This window comes from Stegastes partitus, unplaced genomic scaffold (genome assembly GCF_000690725.1).
Source record: "Stegastes partitus isolate 25-593 unplaced genomic scaffold, Stegastes_partitus-1.0.2 Scaffold1669, whole genome shotgun sequence".
Taxonomy (NCBI): Eukaryota; Metazoa; Chordata; class Actinopteri; family Pomacentridae; genus Stegastes; species Stegastes partitus.
The window spans coordinates 13137-31567 of record NW_007579400.1 but is presented as its reverse complement, the minus strand read 5'-3'; the positions used below and the strand labels follow the sequence as shown (position 1 = coordinate 31567).

The 18431-nt window shown below is 41.4% G+C and overlaps 1 protein-coding gene across 4 annotated transcripts; it reads right to left on the bottom strand.

Moving 5' to 3' along the window:
* Window positions 1-2651: 2651 nt before the first annotated feature.
* On the bottom strand, window positions 2652-17161 carry znf280d (zinc finger protein 280D). Of its 4 annotated transcripts, none has more exons than XM_008301394.1 (18): window positions 17024-17161; window positions 13965-14089; window positions 13525-13730; window positions 13333-13432; window positions 12686-12910; window positions 12526-12600; window positions 12287-12396; window positions 11376-11563; window positions 9179-9336; window positions 8997-9097; window positions 8764-8910; window positions 8182-8316; window positions 7834-8069; window positions 6729-6869; window positions 6572-6640; window positions 6373-6488; window positions 6256-6280; window positions 2652-4674 (listed from the first exon to the last, which is right to left on the bottom strand). In XM_008301394.1, the coding sequence occupies exons 2-18, from the start codon at window positions 14080-14082 to the stop codon at window positions 4332-4334; spliced, it is 2493 nt and encodes an 830-aa protein (XP_008299616.1). In that variant the 5' UTR covers window positions 14083-14089; window positions 17024-17161; the 3' UTR covers window positions 2652-4331. The 4 variants fall into 4 exon arrangements, with proteins under 4 accessions (XP_008299616.1, XP_008299617.1, XP_008299618.1 ...); XM_008301395.1 differs by having other exon boundaries at window positions 6256-6277; XM_008301396.1 differs by lacking the exon at window positions 6256-6280 and having other exon boundaries at window positions 4538-4674.
* Between the last annotated feature and the right edge of the window lie 1270 nt (window positions 17162-18431).

Below are 18431 nucleotides of genomic sequence, written 5' to 3'. Positions count from 1 at the left end.
GAAGACCTACAACATTTGTGTCTGCCTCAGGAACTTTGGGAATCGTTGCTATTAGCCATTCAGGCCTCGTACAACCAAACTGAGAGCTGTGTTTGTATTGTCAGGTCGCACATGCTTTGCACCTGTCCGATCCTGTTTGTGATGCTCATGGACAGGATCTTGAGGCACTGCTGAGGTGAGGAGAACATCAGGTTTGGGAACTTTAGAGTCGCATTTTTGCTTTTTGCTTTTTGCAGATGATGTGGTTCTATTGGCTTTATCAGGTCATGACCTTCAGTGTGCTCTGGAGCGGATCAGTAGAGTGTGAAGAGGCTATGATGAGAATCTGCACCTACAAGTCTGAGGCCGTGGTTGTCTGCTGGAAACTGGTTGATTGCTTCTTCGCGTCAAAGGGAGCCATCCATCCATCCATTATCTATACACCGCTTAATCCTCACTAGGGTCGCGGGGGGGGGGCTGGAGTCTATCCCAGCTGACTCAGGGCAAAGGCAGGGGACACGTGGACAGGTTGCCAGTCTCGAAGGGAGCCAGCTGAGGTAATTTGGACATCTCATTAGCTTGTCCCCTGGGCACCTTGCTTTGGAGGTTTCTGGGCACTTCCATTTGGGAGAAGGCCCCTGGTTAGACCCAGAACTTGCTGGAGGGATTACATGTTGCATCTGACCTGAGAACGCCAGGGGATCCTCCAAAAGGAGCTGGAAAGTGTTACGATGGAGAGGAAACCTGGAATATCTTGCCCCTGACCCCAGTTTAGTGGAAGAAAATGGATGAACAAAATACTTAACCCTATTCAGGACTTTCATGTTGCCAGATGTAGAAGATCTTTCGGGGTCCACTGGATCCCAAGAAAGAATACATGCAAAATATTTGTTGGTTAGACTGGCGACCTGTCCAGGGTGTCCTCTGCCTTTACCCTGAGTCAGCTGGGATAGACTCCAGCCCTCCACGACCCTAGTGAGGATTAAGCGGTGTATAGATGATGGATGGATGGATAGACAATGGATGGATATTTGTTGGTATTCATTATAGACTTTTATACTATATTAAATACATTTTCTGATAAGCTGATATATTTTTGGTTCCAAGTGCATGACAAATGTCCCTCTTTTTATATTTAAAAAAATAATAATCTTCAGAAATAAAAAAAACAATACCTGTCACCTAAACCAAATAGCCTGGGGTCCAAAAGACCATAAAAGTCCTGAATTAGGTTAATTAATTGATTTGTTGTAGGACAGAAATTGTGAAAAATAACAATCTAAACATAAAATCTCACATTACACGTGCCCTTGTGGGAGAAGAGGCAAAAGGACAAGCAAAGAACAAAACAAAAATACACTATAACCTATGCAGCCCTTAAGACTTCCCTCCTTCTGTATTTGTAGGTGACTAAACATAGTGTTTTATTTTTGTCTGTATGCATGTTAGTACATGCAAACCTCGTCCAGGATTGGTTCCCTCTACATCCAACCTTCCTGTTGTCCGTGTTTCTGAATGCCACACCATGAGAACTGTATAAAAAGTTGATCATTTCCAATATAGAGGCTGCTTTGTTGTTTCATGATGTCCATTCTGTTGTAGAGCTGCAGTTTTCTAGAACAAATTAATAAGCTGCGACGGAGAAGGTCCTATCCTGCCCTAGGTTCGGGCTCAGTCCTGGGAATGATCAGGAGGTTGGCATTAGCAGAGCAGAGAGTACATGAAGGGGTGTAGGGGTGGAGCATGTCTTTGAGGTTAGAGGGAGCCTGGTTATGGAGCACTTTATGGGAGAGTAGGAGGATTTTGAATTTAATGCGGTATGGGATGGGAAGCCAGGTATTTTAGTGTACCATAAGGAGACTTGTCATGACCACCTTTCTCCCTGTAAGTGATCATGGTGATGTTCTTTATATGCATGCCCCTGCTGCATCCCTTAAGGCGTTAGACACTGTCCATCAATGGTGCCTTGTATTTCATTCTGAACGCCAAATCCCATCACTGTCATCTATAGGAAGGGTCTGGTCTGACATCACTTTGTTACCGCAGATGGCTCCACTGGCATATTTTTATCTGCATTAGGGCTTCTCCCTGGCTATTTAAACCTCCTCCTCATTCACTGTACTAGTGGCTACAGCCTGCGCTCCCAGGACTTCTTATTGTTCTCGGTCCCTTGTGCCTTCACTGCATTTGGGTTCACTGCATTCTATCACAATGCCCCTTAGTCCTGGAATCTGCTCCAGAAAACGCTCAGATTGTCTGACCTTGTTTCCTTGGGAGATTTTAAATGTTTGTTACAGTCTGTAGGTGCTTTAAATGAGTTTTCATGGGCTGTATGTATTTCATGTATTTATGCCTGAGGTTATATTATTTACGTTTTGTGTTGTATTGTTGCAATCCTTGCTGCTGCACTCTTGCAAAAGAGATGTCAGTCTCAATGGGACTCACCTGGTTAAATAAGTAAAATAGTACATTCACAGCCTTCCAATAGGGTCCCACAGCACCCATTGCTTTTCCTTGTTGTTATTCCTATTATTTTTGCCATACTTGTTTATGTTCCTCCCAAACGTGACGGCTGATGTCAGATGCCAGATGTGCCTTAGTGATAACTTTACCTACAGGATCTGGTCTGACCGCTATAGAGAGCAAAAATAACATAAAGATAACACCCAGAGTCTTGTAGTAAAGATTTATTTACATAACCAACAACAAGAAAACGCTGTTCTAGACCCAGTTTGTAGATCTCCATGGAATGCATTCAAAACAGGTTCGGTGGGTTACATTTATAGTGCCATCATAGACATATATACATTTGCAGACTTGCCCTACAGCTTTATTGTATTTACAAGTGAAAACCCTTTTTAAAAATTTAAAAAAAAAAACACCTATGAAATGACCAGTTACTTTCAACATATTAAGCCACATAAAATGAAATAAAAATGGCATAGTATAAAATCTTCCCACAGCTACAGGGAATTTGTCTTTTTTTTCCAGTAAATGAGAAATAAAAAGGCAACTTAGTCAACCAGCATTTGGGGCCGTAATGGTTGGTTAACGGGGTTTAAGCCAAGTGAAGTACCATACTGAGTAACTACGCCGGAGGTAGCACATTACTCTCACAAGCTGGGGCTTTAAATACAGAACGACAAAGTCTACATTGGCTCAGCGTTAGACCACTCTTCACCTAATTCCCTCTCTAAGTCACACGTTTCACAAAGATGACATTCCTTTGGAGAATAAAGTTTGATATTTTCTACACATGTACTACTGTATTTCTCATTGATTTAAAGCAGCCGTTTGAGTGTTAATATAACAGTATTGTGGGATGTTGGAAACCAGCAGGTGATAATGGAAGATAAAAGGTGCTACATCACTTATTCTGCCACAATCAGGAATTGTCTGTAAACTATGTAAACATTTCAGTGACGACGTTTTTTGTTTTTTTGGTATAACACCAGATTTTTTTTTTATTTATTTAAAAAAAAAAAAAGGGAGCAGCTTAGAGATCACATCAAAAAATAAAACGCTATACAATAACAGCAATCTACAAATAATAAAAAAAAAAAGTTAAAAAATCTGTTGTTCACTTAAAAGCCCAAACCATCTAGAACAGCTTGAATCAAAGTAACAGTGCAAAATGTTGAAAATGGGGGCGCTAATGCTGAAACAATCAAAGATAAAATTACACAATGTCAGTATACATACTGTCAGGGGGGACCACATGCGTAATTGGAGCATGTACATTCTGTGCCACTGAGCAGGATTCGTGGAGAATGTGGTTTTACAGTCAAAGTCGTTGAGAAATTTCTGTGTAGAGCAAAAAACGTAAAAAAAAAATCACCTCACAGACATCAGAGATGGAGAACACAGCCAATTAACACCCTTCTGCAGGATAATGTCACCCACTTTAGGTGTTAACGAGCCTTTATATGAACACTTTTAAGAAGTACAAAATGAACCATTTAAGTGTAAAACTGAAAGTCTGGAATTAGTCAAGGTGCAGAATAATTCTGCGACTGCACGCTCTTTATCCCTAATGTTTACAGGGCAAGTAAGAAGACTTCAGTTTTTATTTTTTTGTATTCATAACTGTCAGAGTTGTTTTTTCTACATACAGTGAGGCAACGCGAGTTTCACAAAGGAGCAAACAAAAATCAGATAAAATATTTTCTCCAGTTGTTAAAACTGACGTGCCCAACACATGAACGTGGACGGGATTATTAACAGCCAAAGCAACATCAGAAGTTTGATATTTGTTAAAAAAAGAAAAAAAAAAACTCTGCCGAGGTTGTTTTTAAATCGATCCGTTTCAGTCCCGTGTGTCATGTGCGCTGATGTTTAGCTGACGTACACGTTCAGTCTTGCTCAGGTTGTTGTTCCTCGGTCACAGTCACAGAGTCGGGGAGCTGATCTCCGACGTCTGGGTTCTCTGAGTTGCCCACCGCCTCATCGCAGACGCCTGCGCCGCTTTCTGATGCGCAGGGAGACGATAAATCCGGCTGCAGCTGCTTCGCTTCTCCTTTAGGGGAACCTTCAGTGGTTTCTGTGGGACCTTTTTCCTGATCACCCGGCTCGGGTTCTGGCTGCTCAACAGTTCCGCTTCCAGCTTGTTTCAAGTTCGTTTCCTTTGGACTTTGGCCGGATGCTGGCGTCAAGAAGTACACTTGGACTTTTGCCGGCTGCCGCATGAGGAGTTGCCTGGATGAAAGGAAGAGGGTGAAATAACACCGACACACTTCAGATGAACATGCAGCCAGAACGTTCTTCTAAACTATTACCAAAAAATATGACCAAGTATTGAACAGAGTTCAATATTTGAAACAAGTCACAGACATTAGTAAAGAGCTAGTGTGTGGTTAGTACAAGTGGAACAGAGGCCAAATTATACGGACCATATTGTTATGGCATCTTAAAGGGGCACTCCGCCTACTTCACACACGAGGGCTCAGTGTTCACAGGGAGCCAATAAGAACAGTTGTGCAAGTATAAAGTCACGTCTGAGCAAAATGACCAAATGCTGGCACAGTGATGTCATTATGTCTACTTCAGAATCGGTGCATATAGATCAGAGTTTACGTCCCATTTGGTCCCAGTTTGCGACTTTATCATCGGCAGTGAGATCAGGTGCGAGGCCTCAGTGCATGATGGGAAATACGCAATGACCTCTTTATTTTCTATTTATTTATTATGTTATTAGTGTTTCTGTGAACTAGAACGGTTTATACGAGTTCTTTGATTGATGACAGTCAGCTGCTATTGTAAATACTCACATTTTTATATCCATTTTATACCTACTGTCATGAATTTTTTATATACACCTATAGGCTCTACAAACATCTTGTTTGTCTTGGTGTCTTGTTTTTATCTTACACAGTTTAATGCTAATTTATCGTTGTTCTTTGCACTGAATGGGATTGCACCCAATTTCGTTGTACTTTTTTTTGGTATAATGACATTAAAGGATTCTGAAAAAATATTCAGTCAAAATGCTGCAGACACAAAATAAAAGTCATCAGGAAACAACGTAAACTGCTAACAACTGAAACAGGAAGATTTCTAACGTACCATCTGAGAAGACTGATGTTCATAAACTGAAAACAGTTATCCAAAGCAAGTATCTCAGTCTTTATATCTGGCCTTCTTTATTTATGTGAACACATTCTGTGAAGTAATTCAATGAATATGAAGCCCCTGTCAGACACGTCCTCCTTCCCATTAATCTGATGGCATCTGAACATCTTCATGCTGTATGAGCACCCTGGTTACGTTTCTGTAAATATCCGATGGTAGTCTTAATAGGTTGGATCTAGTAACATTTCTAAATCACTTTCAGTACAGCAGAAGTCAATGCTGCCTTTAGGTGTGTTACCAGATTGTCCAGTGTTGTCTCCGTCACTGTGGTCGTTATGTCTGAATAACGCCCCGAGGAACAATAACGATAAGTGGCCCATGTCGGATATCTAAATATCAGAACATCGTCACTTTAACAAATTTGATGAAGGCACCAGTGTTTTGTACACAGTGTCTAAAAAGTGCTTAAGAGTTCAGAAATAAATGCTGACTTTACGATTGAGTTGAATCATGGAAAGTTGTCAGATTTAGTGTCTGTGGTCTTTGTCAGTTTATCTCCAGGTGCTGTGATACTTTTCTTGACTTTATAGAACTATGAACTCACAAGAGTACCCCTTTAAAAATCGCATAAATGTCTTTTTGGTCTTCAATGCATTTCATACAAGAGAAGATCAACAACATGTAACGTGAGTCAAAAATTCTACTCACACTCGATCTTTGGCTTTGATATCTGCTGGGTTAAAAACAACAAACAACCTTTTTCAATAAACTTGTGACACTACATGCTAACCATGACTGAGGTGGCGCTACAGGAAACATACGCACCTTTCTCCTGGATGACTTTGCAAGTGTGATTTGGTCGATCACTTAAATGTTTGGTCATCAGGTCACCGCCTGACGCGTCCACGAGGAGGTCACAGTTGAGACAGACCAGGGTCAGTCTGAAAGAAGAAGAACAAGATTCTCCTCATGATCTGGTGCAACTCGGAATTTACTGAAGTGCAAAATTATGAAGTGCACCTACTTTAACGCTGCTGAATTTTTCTTGTGATCCATTTTCAAAAATCTGTTTTTGGTGATGGTGCTGTGAAATCTGATGAACGGGCAAAGAGAGCTTCGTCAACACAAACAGCAGACCTAAAATCAATTCAAATCTTCATTCAACTCAGGCGTCTACTCACCGTATCATATGGTTCCCAATGGCAACTTTGCAGCTCGTCCGATATTTGCACGCACCGCAGTTTGAAACCATCGGGAAATGAGAAAAGAAGTGGTCCACCTGTGTGTTGCACTCGATGCACGTGAAACGTCCTCCGCTGATGCTGAAAACACAAAATGCGATCACACGGTTACGGCTGATGTTTAAACACTGGAAATAATTTCTCTTCATGAGTCCAGTCAGATTTGAAGATAAAAACAAAGGATGAATTATTTGGTTCATTACAGCAGATGCACAAACCTCTAACTAATTACCTGTTTTAATTGTCTGCGGGCTCCTAATTTTATTCTCCTGGTCTGAACTCTTCTATAACACCACTACATTATACTACGTCTGATCTGTTTAAAAGGCCATATCATGTGTCTAAAGGCAGCGTATTGTTTTTGATTACTGAGCCCAATTAGCCAAATATCACACTCATTAATTTTTTAAAGAAAGAAACTCTGCTCTCCACCATATTATATTTAGCCAGCCTAATGGAGAGTGTCCGGAAAATTAATTGAAAACACAATTAGCTGCTTTGTGTATTGCTGGGCTTTAATAACGTCCATTAATTTACTCCCACCCTGTCATGAGAACCCAGGAGGTGGGGCTCCATGTTAGTGGCTGTGGTGGGAGTCAGAATGATTCAGAGGACTCAGATCTGAACTCGTCTGGGGTTATAGACGCAGGAAACAAGAGCACGTCTTGTCGTCAAAATAAATTATTAGAAAGCGTAAACATTTAATTCGTTCATACAGTAATCGGGTCTCAACGTTAAACTTCTTGGTGACCTTCTGTCAGTTCATTAAGCGCTTCTCCATCCAAGAATACTGGTATTACTGTGTACAGAGGTCTGGTCAGCTCACTTCCAACTCTACACATTTTCAGACCGACTGATGCTGCCGACTCACGTGAGGCAGTTTTAGACTGTTTTCTTTTCATGATTTCAAAATTGGGCAACAAAAAGCAGTTACCAAGCTAAAAAAAATACCCCAGACCTATGATATTATTCGACCATTGCTGATTGAAGCTGCTGATCAGCCTGACTGGTCACTGCACTGTGTGAAAAAAGCTCCGTTAACCACCTGAGGTTCCTCAGTGACAGGTTGTGCTTGGAAGTTCGAGCGTCTTGCTTCTTGCTCTGAGCCGTCTTGGCTTTTCCCGCTCCAGAGACGGCGGATTTAGACTTGGACACAGTGACTGGAGGTTTGGATTTGAAGTCGTTGAAACTTGCTGCTTCCGGAGTGACGATAAAGCCTGATCGATCGGGGGAGGCTGGCAATACAGGCGTCTTTCCTGTGAGGGAGGCCCGGATGGTCACCTGCAACGAGAACACAGGATGCACTAAATAATCTGACACTGAATGTGAATACAACATCACATAAAAGGTCAAAGATCAGTGTTGCACTGGTGTTGCTATGACTGGGTCAGACCTTGGTACCCGGAGGAAGACCCTCCAGGGCTTTAGGTTTCCTAAAGGTCTTGTGGACGTGAGCCCTGTGCTCCACTTTTTCCTTGTAGGTGAGGAAATTCAGTCTGCACTTTCCACAGCGATGGATCCCTTTTTTCTGAAATAGAAAAAACATCACAGCGCCGAAACACAAAACCATGATTAATTCCTGCTGTGAGCAGAGGCTAATTGCGGAGATGTTTCATTTGGATTCACTGAAAGACCATAACAAGTTTGAAAGAAACTACTTTCATTGCTATTAATAGAGCGGCAATTAATTACGTTTGGTTCCAACTCTACCATATTTATTGCTCCTTTAGGGTCGGTGAGGAGAAGCCGGTTCTATTGTCGCCCTTTTATGTATTACAGTAAGGTGCTCGGCAGACAGCCAAATCAATCCCAACGTGGAGTTAACAGTAAAGTGAGTTCAAACTCGTAAATGCTGTTTAGGAATCTTAGGAAATGACCGTTTAAAAGACGTTTCCTCTGTATCAGTAACGACTCCAGGTCCAAATGTAGCTTTGAAATGGGACATTCAAGTGCGTGTGTGGAACCAGCCTCATACCTGATGTTTCATGTAGTGCTGCATGTATATATGACTGGTTCTGAGAACTTTGAGACAGAACGGACAGAGCAGGTCTTTCGTGTTTTCATGGACACTTCGGAAATGTGTCTCCACATCTGAGAAGAAAGACGACCTGTAATTGCACACCTGTGGAATCAGTAAAAACACACATTTATGATCAGTGATCGCTTCACTTGAAACATTAAATCATGACTCGCTGACGAGTGACGGACCTGGCAGACGTAAGGCATTTCCCCGGGTTTGTGGTTCCCCTTCATGTGTTCCAGGAGCACCTGCTCTGACTCAAACGCCAGCTCACAAATCTTACAATTGGCTGAAAAGGGAAAGAGAAGAAAATTACACATGGCCATGAACGGTCACGCCAGACGGAGCTGCACAGATCATCATGTTATACTTGAGGATTCGATGGGGCTGTGAGCGCTCTCGATGTGGCACTGCAGCTGGAACGGAGTCATGTACTGTCGGTAGCAGTGCTGGCAGGTGGTGTGGCTTTCCCAGCTCTCGCTGTTCTGCTTCTCCAGCTCCAGGTGGTGCTTCATATGGTTCATGAACCTGTAAGGGAGGCAGACACAAACGTCAGGCAACCGTTTCACCAGGGTAGCCAGCTTTTACCTGCAAGGATACCCAACAAACTCTTATATATTTCTGTAACAAGAGGAACTGAAATCTCCTTAAAATGGAAACTATTGGCAACTTCGCAATTAGTAAAGTAGGAAAAGGGAGAAAAGATTAAATTACATAAGAAATTTTAATTAAGTATTTCTGTCCAAACCAGAACGGACCCAAAATAAAGAGATAAAATAGATAATAGGCAAAACTCCTGCATGCAGATCAAATGATGATTCATTTATAAAAAGCCATTTTTCTGTACACAACGCTAAACAAATGTCATATTGGTTTTATTAACACAAGACGGAATAATGGAGATGAATGAGTTAAAGAACATTACTTTTACAATCAATTACTAGTTATTTTTAGAGCTTTTCCAGCAGAATCAAATGGTCAGAAATGACAAGAAAAAATGCAAAGACTTCTATCAAAGAAGGTAGCACAGACTCATAGCTGGTAAACAGCGTGATGCGTTGAGTTAATTCTCCCCTGTATCATCCATTAGAAATGAACCAGTTGAGAAAAAGATTTTCAAATATCACCTATATTTCCATATTTTATGTGTGGTTACCATAAAGCCCCATTCTATCCACCAATTAAAACAATGTGTGCATTTAGCAAGCGCACACAACGCTCAGGGTGAACCGAATTCAGCAAAAATTAATAGATAAAAACATAAATGATTAAAAATCACATGACTTATATGCAGTAATTTGAGGAGCATTTCCATTTTTTAAAAAAAGAGAAAATAGATGCATTAAAACTAGATCAGTATCAAGCAGTGGGGGGAAACAAATGTAATATTCATGGCCAGTGTACATGCAGTGGTTATGGTCCAGGTCCCAAAGGTGCTAAAGATAAATGAAGTATTCTCCTCGCTCCTCACTCTCTAAGCATGTATAATAGCCGTTATAATATCAGCAATTACACACAGATTTTTGTTTTGCCTAATGATGTAGTGCCCTGCGGCTGCGGCGAGCACCTCCACAGCTACCTGCCACCGCTGCCCTGACGAGGCACGGCCCATTTTTCAGCCGGTACATTCTGCTACCTCAGCTCCCCTAATAGAAATTTTTGTGTGGATGAACTATGACCTCGACTGTGAGAGTGCGCCCGCGGTACAAATGTGTTTCCCCATTAAAAGCAGCTTACAGAAGCTTTTTTTTTTTTGCAATGCTCTGAAGCAAAGTTATTTAATCAAAGGAGCAGTTCTTACGCCACCTAAACTAGCAGTCATTTTTCATCTTTAGGCCCATGAGGGAAAACGGTCTGATACCATCATCCATCTGAGAGGAAAGCTGCAGTTAGAGCAGAGGAACATGTCCGGCCTTTTCTTTATTGGCACCGGATAGATTTCTTTTTAGCGGTCCCAGTCTGCCTTTTGAGAACACGTTCATTACTGTATGCAGAAAGTTTCTGACAGAAAACTCAAGTGACGGAAAATTATTTCCTCACGTCAGTGGGTTTAAAGAAAAACGTAGGTTGCAGGTTGAATTTGAAGCAACAAATTCACATCATTTTTTTTTTTTTGTTAATTCTGTAAAGCACTTTGTGTTGCCGTAAGTGTATGAAAAGTGCTATACAAAAAAAATTAGATTTGATTTGAAGCATCATCCCTCCTTGTGTCTCGACCTCCGTCTTGACAATCCGACAGCCTTGCTATCCGACATGAAAGAAGGTTTTACATTTAGTGTCGGATTATCGAGTCACGACTGTATTTATGGCTTGATTTTATCTGCCTCTTTGTTTTTAATGTAATTAATTATAATTGTGTTTATGTTCTGTGGACTGATTTTATCTGTCTTCTTGTACTTCTGTGTGAAGCACTTTGAATGACCTCGGGTATGAATGGTGCTTTACAAATAAACCTGCCTTGCCTCGTAGATTTCTTAATGACATTAAACAACTTAATGCTGCTGCTTTTAACACTTTCACCTCAGTGTCAGTGCAACTCATAGAAGCAATAAAACGTATGATCACACCTGATATTGTTCTTCAGAACTTTTAAGCAGCTTTGGCACTTGAAGGTGGTGTTGGTCTTCTGTGCCTCTTTCTTGTGCGTGTCTCCCTCGAAGCGGCCGTAGTAGAAATCCGACACCAGCATGATGCGCTTGTTCGCGTTAATGTTTTGCGCTGATGGAGATGTGCTTCCCACATTTGCACTGCAGCTCTGAAATAAAGACACATTTTACTTATAAATGGGGCAATTCCAGTTCAAAGGGTTATTTATTAAAACAAAGATGTTAACATACCAAAATGAAGTTCTTTTCATTATGGGCTTTGTATACAGCAACAAAACAATGTCTATCACTCATATCTGTCAAGCAAGTACGTCTGTTCATACAGCATTTGTCTCTGGCAGGGCACTGAGGAACACTTTCTCAAAACAGCATTCCCATGTGTTTTGTTTCTATGACAACACCGTATCCCACTTTAACTGCATGACGGGCTAGCATTGCTCCTTGTGATCATTTCTATCTGGCATTTCATACAGCTCAGGATAGAGAGACGTGTCTACAAAAAGCTTCTCCTCATTTTCTCGGTTACTGTGGTGCCAAGTCCTGCCAGTAAGATCAGTTGCTTTGAAGGAAGCGACAGCGATGATGTCAGCGTCTTTCTGAAAAGTTCAGAGCTCAGATCGACCTCACCAAGAGGCAGACCTCTCTGAACATAGACGCCGGGTAGAGCAGTTTTTGTCTAGGTGACAACAAACGCTCCTCGTTGGGAACAGCGAAATAAAGCTGCTGCTCAGAAAAAGATGGCAGCCAGTAAACATCATGGAACAAACCATTTGGTCTTTGTTTCAATCCAAACAATCTTCTTTTGGTGGATCTGTCAAGTTTCTTATGTCAAATTCAACTAGTAGCTACGATTTCACCAGAGCTTCACTCACCATCAGATGATGTTTCAGGTCCTCCTCTGACATGACCTCTTCTTGACAGTTAGGACACTTTTTCTTTACGATGCCATTTTCCACTCTGACAATTACTTTTGCTGGTGATACTGAAAACCAATTAAACGTGACAATTAACAAGATGTAAAGACACAACAAGAGCTAAGATTAAGGTTTGTTTAGCATAACCAGATTACTAAATGTTATCAATAGGATTTTCTCTACTGTTACAAACTCACCCAAGTCCATCTTAGGTCTTTTTGCTGCGCTGTCCATTTCCTGCGGAGTCAGTCCTCGTTTGACTAAACTTTGATCTGCATAAATTCAAACACAAGACATTTCAGTGACCGCCAGCGGATAGAATACAGTGAAGATAAAACAACACATGATGAAAATGACCTCTGTTATTGCTGTTGTCCTTCACAGGCAAAGAAAAGGTCTGAAGAGATTGAGAGGTGGGCCGGTTGGGCTGCAGCTGACCCGGCTGTGCTGAATACACAGCAGGACTCTGGACGTTTGTCAAAGTCACAACGTTGTTGCTGATTTGCTGCACCTGAGGCCTGTGGACGGCACCAGGTATCACCGTGCCTGGAGTGACCTGCTGAAAAAGCGACTGCTGACCAGCTGAAAGACGGAGGACACAGGACTGGCATTAGCAAATAAACATGACTGAGAGCACAAAGGAGATTTAGAAACAGGGCTCTCAGATTTTCACTACATCATCATGGGCAGGAGGATTCATGATAATCAACTTATTGCAATATTTACAGGTTTGGAAATGCTATCAGTTAAATTATTGTTTACGGGGTTTTTGTCCCTGTCTTGGTAAATGAGTTACACTTAAAACGTGGTGCTTAGAGAGTCTGAAGCAATAACTGTACAGTATGTGTTGTTCTTATGTTGGAGTATCAACCCAGTAGCTACTGATGCTGGATTACTTATGATGCTACCAGATTTGAAATATTAACATGATGTTTGATTTTAAACCATTAACGGTGGTGTTGTTGCCACATCGCTACTCAGAAGTATATTAGACTCAGGTCTACCTGGTACGATTGTAAATGATGTCCCAGGAGGATACTGGGTCCCAAGAGAGGCAATAAATTCACTGTTGTTCGCTAACTGCGGAGAAGTGACAATAAAGCCCTGAAAAAAAAGAACAAATCCACATTAGGGGGGTTTGTTCTTATTGCATATGAGCATTATAATACATATTAAAACACTAACACCAATTATACCTGGTTATTGACGATGACAGGCTGTGGAGTGACTGTTGTCAGAGTGGGTGGTGCAGTATTGACTGCATTTCCAGGTATGCTCAGCGGCAGCACTATCGGTGAAGGGCCCACGGCAGGCTGCAGAGTGGAGCGTTTAGTTTCTGTTTTACCAGCAGTGGTCCTCTGAGGAGCTGGAGGGTTAGGCTTCCCATCCTTTTGGTTATTAGCTGTAAGAACATTGAAAAAAAGGGGCCAAAATAAGCAACTGAACAAAACCCTTGTCTGTACATGTCTGAACACTTAAAACACGCAACATGTTAAACATTAGAGGGTGATTAAGAACTATACTGTCATGACTAAGCGATGATTTGTGCTTCTGGATGTTCAATATCACAAAATCAAACAAGCCTTTGTGTTTAAATGCTTCATGTTAATGTGTTTAAAAAGGAGTTTCAACATACAGAGCACTCCGACAAAGATGGGCTCGTCGTCGTCGTCATCTATCAAATGAACTTCAGGAACTTGTTTCTGCCACGGCTCCAGCTCCTCCTCCACACACTCCATAAAAAGTTCAGACATTGTGCACCTGAAACACAGGCAGCTTTTACAAAAAAAAAACCTCCAATATTACAATAATTTGACACTTCTACCATAAACAATGATCAAACACATGCTGCAAACCTCGTATTCCTATCACAAAATTAATTCTATGGCATCTAAACTGGAAAGTCAAGCTGACTGGGAATGCTGATTTATTTGTTCAACTCGTTAATGAGACAGTAGTTTTGTGGTAAAACATATTAAGACATAAAATCTTCCACAACATTTATAGCTTCAGTAGTGTAGCTTAAGATCAACACATGACAAGAAGATAAAATGAAAAAAAGAGAGCGGGACATGATCTGAGAGTGGAAATATCTGAAAACATCTTGGTGAAAGAAGACATTCTGACTCATCACAGCTGGAACATCAACAAATGTAGCCGTGTTGGTTTCAGGATGCTGCAGTATATCACCTGCACTCGAGGTGTTTCTAACGAAGCCAAAATATGAGCTGCCCTTCAGCGTTGTAAATCTTAACTGGCAGTTCTGCTGAACACACGAGCCACCGCTACGACTTACGACTACACTCACATGGACGCGGAAGCCAGATTACTGGGAGAAATTAGATTAAGGCGTGACAGCGAAGGATGCATTTTCTGCATCTGCACTGAAATAACAACAACCTGCTTACGGTTAAATCCACCCTGACAAACAGCTAGTCAGCAGCATCCACTTCCACAGTGATAAACTAAGTCTGGCACCGAAATGTGAAATCTGATCAGTGCTTTTCTGGTTGGAGCGTTTTAAAGGGAGAAGCTGCGGCCGTGTAAAATCTTTCCTCTTACAAGTTACCCATTTTCTCCATCTGGTCCAGTAATTAGGTTAGCAGCACTGGATGTGGTGCACCACAATCTACTTTTTTTTTGTACTTGGCAGCAGATGTTCTATTTGAGCTGATCACTTATATTTAGGTGCAAATGTTAAATACCCACAAAAAGCAATCCATGTCTAACCTGTCAGACGTATCGGTTGTCTTGGATGTGCATTTTTCTGTGATTGAGGACATAAATTCCTCCTTACTGATCTATATACCCCCAAAAATGGAGCAGACAGCGTCGTCTGCCAGGCAGCAGACGCCAATATCATGTTACAGCATTGGTGTAAATACAGTTTGACACAACACTGGCTGGACACCGTTCAGCTACACAATACAGGAAGGCTCACCTCTGCTCTGGGAATTCAACAAATTGAATCAGACAAAAAAATCAGAGCTAAACAAAAAAAAGCAAAAACAGAAAACCTCTAAATTTCTGTGCACTGATCAAAACGTTGTGACTAACAAGCTCGTAATTATATCTTGCCAGACACAGAATATTATTAGCATTAATCTGGACACTTGCTTCTGGTCATCTGATTAAAAAAGTCCAACATTTACCCTCCTTGATCGCTGACTAAATTCTCCACCTCATCCACCAGCAACTAGTCACAACTTTCGTCTACTTGCTGGTAACTATTCCAGGTGTATCAGCACTTTACCCCTGAACAGTTGCCTCTGGCTGCTGGAAATTAGGCTGAAAAGAGTTCAACTCTGTGGATCGTAAAACCAAAACAATGGGCTGAAAGACAAGAAAAGGCAAAGTGGTGCTGGGTGGGAATTCTCAATGGATTTATCACAACAACCTTCACATTGCATGCACTCACTTGTTCCACTCTCACCACAAATATTGTTAGTAGACATTTGAACCTGCAAAAACGTACAATTAACGAACTCCCAACACATAATATCACCTTATTTAGTTGCTTCAGCCAACGTGACAGCGAACTCGTCACACCTCAAGCACAAACAGAGCATGATTTCCATTCAGTTGTCTCCGTCTACATTTTATTTCTCATTTATTCTCCTCCAACTCTGAAAACAAAACACTGAGCTGCCCAGCTTATTCACCAGCGAGTCACTTACGCTGTCATTCAGTGCTGGGAATAGCTAGCTGGAACAATGAAGATGCTGCCCATAAAACTAAAAACGATTTAAACATGTAAAATAGTGATTGTAGCTGCTTTAAAAACTGTGTACTATAGTCACAACAGTATATTATAACATAATCTTTTCTTATGCAGCTGGAGCTTCTTAAACAGCCATCCACAGCTTGTGTACCATTAGAACAATATACACAAATGGTTTTAAATGCACTATATTCCACACAGGCTGCAGTATTCGTGCTGGTTGTTCTAAATTGACCAGGAATCAACTCATTAAGGCCCATTATTGGAACAAAGCTGCTCAACTGCCTTCCAAGATGGCGACAGAATTGATTCCTGATGCTGCTGTCAAACCTCTGCTCACAGACACCATTTCTGTTGTAATACACACTACTAATGACACAACCTTTAGCTAAATTCTCGTGGTTTTGTGACAGGGAATGACAATAAACTCGCACTTTTCTAGCGGTAAAGTCGAATTTGACGAGATGATGCGAGGATGCGAAGCTGCTGTTTTGGTTTTTTAAAGCTAGCTAACCTCGGCGCACCAACACGGTCTCTTTCACAGTGAATTCCTAAATACACACATAAAGGGATGCATTAACAGAATAAATACATTTCTATAAGCACTGCCGCTCGCTAACATTAGCAAATGTTATGTTAGCTTAGCTGCCTAACGCTGAGCATGTTAGCTTTGCGAGGCTTTTTTCATTAGCAGGGCAGCTAATGCTAACGTCCATGTTTTCTTATTCTTCCTGCTCTTCACCTGCTGCAGTCTGAGACGGCATTAACGCTCCGAATACACATTTAAAACCTTCTATAAGCTTCTTTTTTTCCGCCCCAAAATCAGCAAATCATCATATCGTCACGTTGTTATCGATTATCGATCCCAGCTCCCCAACATTAGCCGGGCTACGTTAGCATGCTCACAGACTGTGGGAGGTGGATGCTGGGACAAAGACTGCAGCCACAGTTTGGTGTGCAGGATCCGAGCCTACCTCTTTCACACCCAGCCTCTGGGTTTACGGGCCGAGCCGTGTCTAGACAGCAGTTTCAGCAACAGTCCTTGGCCTTAGGACGATGGAGTTAGTGCGGGGGGGTGAAAGTGTATCGCCGGCCCGGGGCGGCGGAACTGCTCGGACTGTGTGGACCAATCACACCGCCGCACTTCCTCTCTCATTAGTAGTGCTTCCCGGGTTTTCCATATTAACTAGTCTTCTCTGTGGTGTCAGGGATCTCACTGTCCTGGTCAACAGGTCGACAGATTTACTCATTCTGTGCATGCAAAGTCCACTCCAGCCACATTGGATGAGCTGTGATTTGGTTTAAATGACGCCAGTTGCAGTTTAATGCGGTTTCCACTGAGGATTAAAGACCACGCGTCTCATGCAAGACTTAATTGATTATTTCCTAATGAAACAATTTGAATCAGACACTAAGCAAAGGCAACAAATCTGAGAATAGCATTCACCAAATAAGGACAGAAGAAAAAAAAATGACACTAGAATCCAGAATGACTGAGGGTGTGTCTGCAATATAAATATATTTATTTGGGTTGGATATCACATTTAACCGGGACAAACTTCTTTTTGGGCTTACACACTCTATAGCTATGGGTGTCAAAGCAAGATGTCTGCTTGGTGGACTAAGTGTGGCTGCTAAGAAAGCTATCACCAAGAATTGGCTTAAGCCAGATGCCCCATCAATAGAGCGACATAATTTATGAAATATTTGTAATGGAGAGAATAACTTTTTCTCTGTGACTGCAACAATCCAAATTTGAAGCTATTTGAAAAGACTGGAAAAGGTATATTTCCCTGAGACGCCCCTCTTTTGTTTAAGATTTATTTCATTCACCTGATTGTCTTTATATTGAGGTTTTTTATTCTTTTATTTTAATGAAAACACTCTATATTCATGTTGTATTTGCTTCATGTAATTGTATAAAATGTGTTGTGAAAAATAAAAATAAAAATGGGTCACCGTGGGAATATAATTATCTGTGATTAAGAAGATTGTATGTGATGTATTACACATGTGATTCCAAATAAACAATTAAATATGTGTGTATATATACACTGAAAAAAAAATCAAATGTAGCATGCAAATGGTCTTTTCTGACTTTGAGAAGAAGATCAAAAACCTAACTTCTATTGTTTTGGTCAAAAATAGTTGTAATTTAGCCAATTGGGCACAAAGACCTGATCGCTGAGTTAACAGATATCGTACTTAGCTGTGTCTTTAAAGGACAATGATCAGAAAGCGTGATCAGTGCACAGACACTCCTTTGACCTGTGACCATGAAAGGTCACCCTCAAATGCAACGTTTTTCCAAATGACACGACGCCACAGATGGCAGGAGAAAGCTGAGGAGAGGCTGCTGGCATGAGGGATGTGGCCAGACGC

Bases quoted from the DNA above. Each gene is read 5' to 3' on its own strand.
- znf280d (XM_008301394.1), bottom strand. From the start codon at position 14,082: ATGTCTGAACTTTTTATGGAGTGTGTGGAGGAGGAGCTGGAGCCGTGG. The intron at 13,433-13,524 runs GTATAATTGGTG...CTTTTTTTTCAG, and splicing joins CTGTCATCGTCAATAACCAG to GGCTTTATTGTCACTTCTCC. The intron at 6,489-6,571 runs GTAGGTGCACTT...TTCTTCTTTCAG, and splicing joins AAAAATTCAGCAGCGTTAAA to ACTGACCCTGGTCTGTCTCA.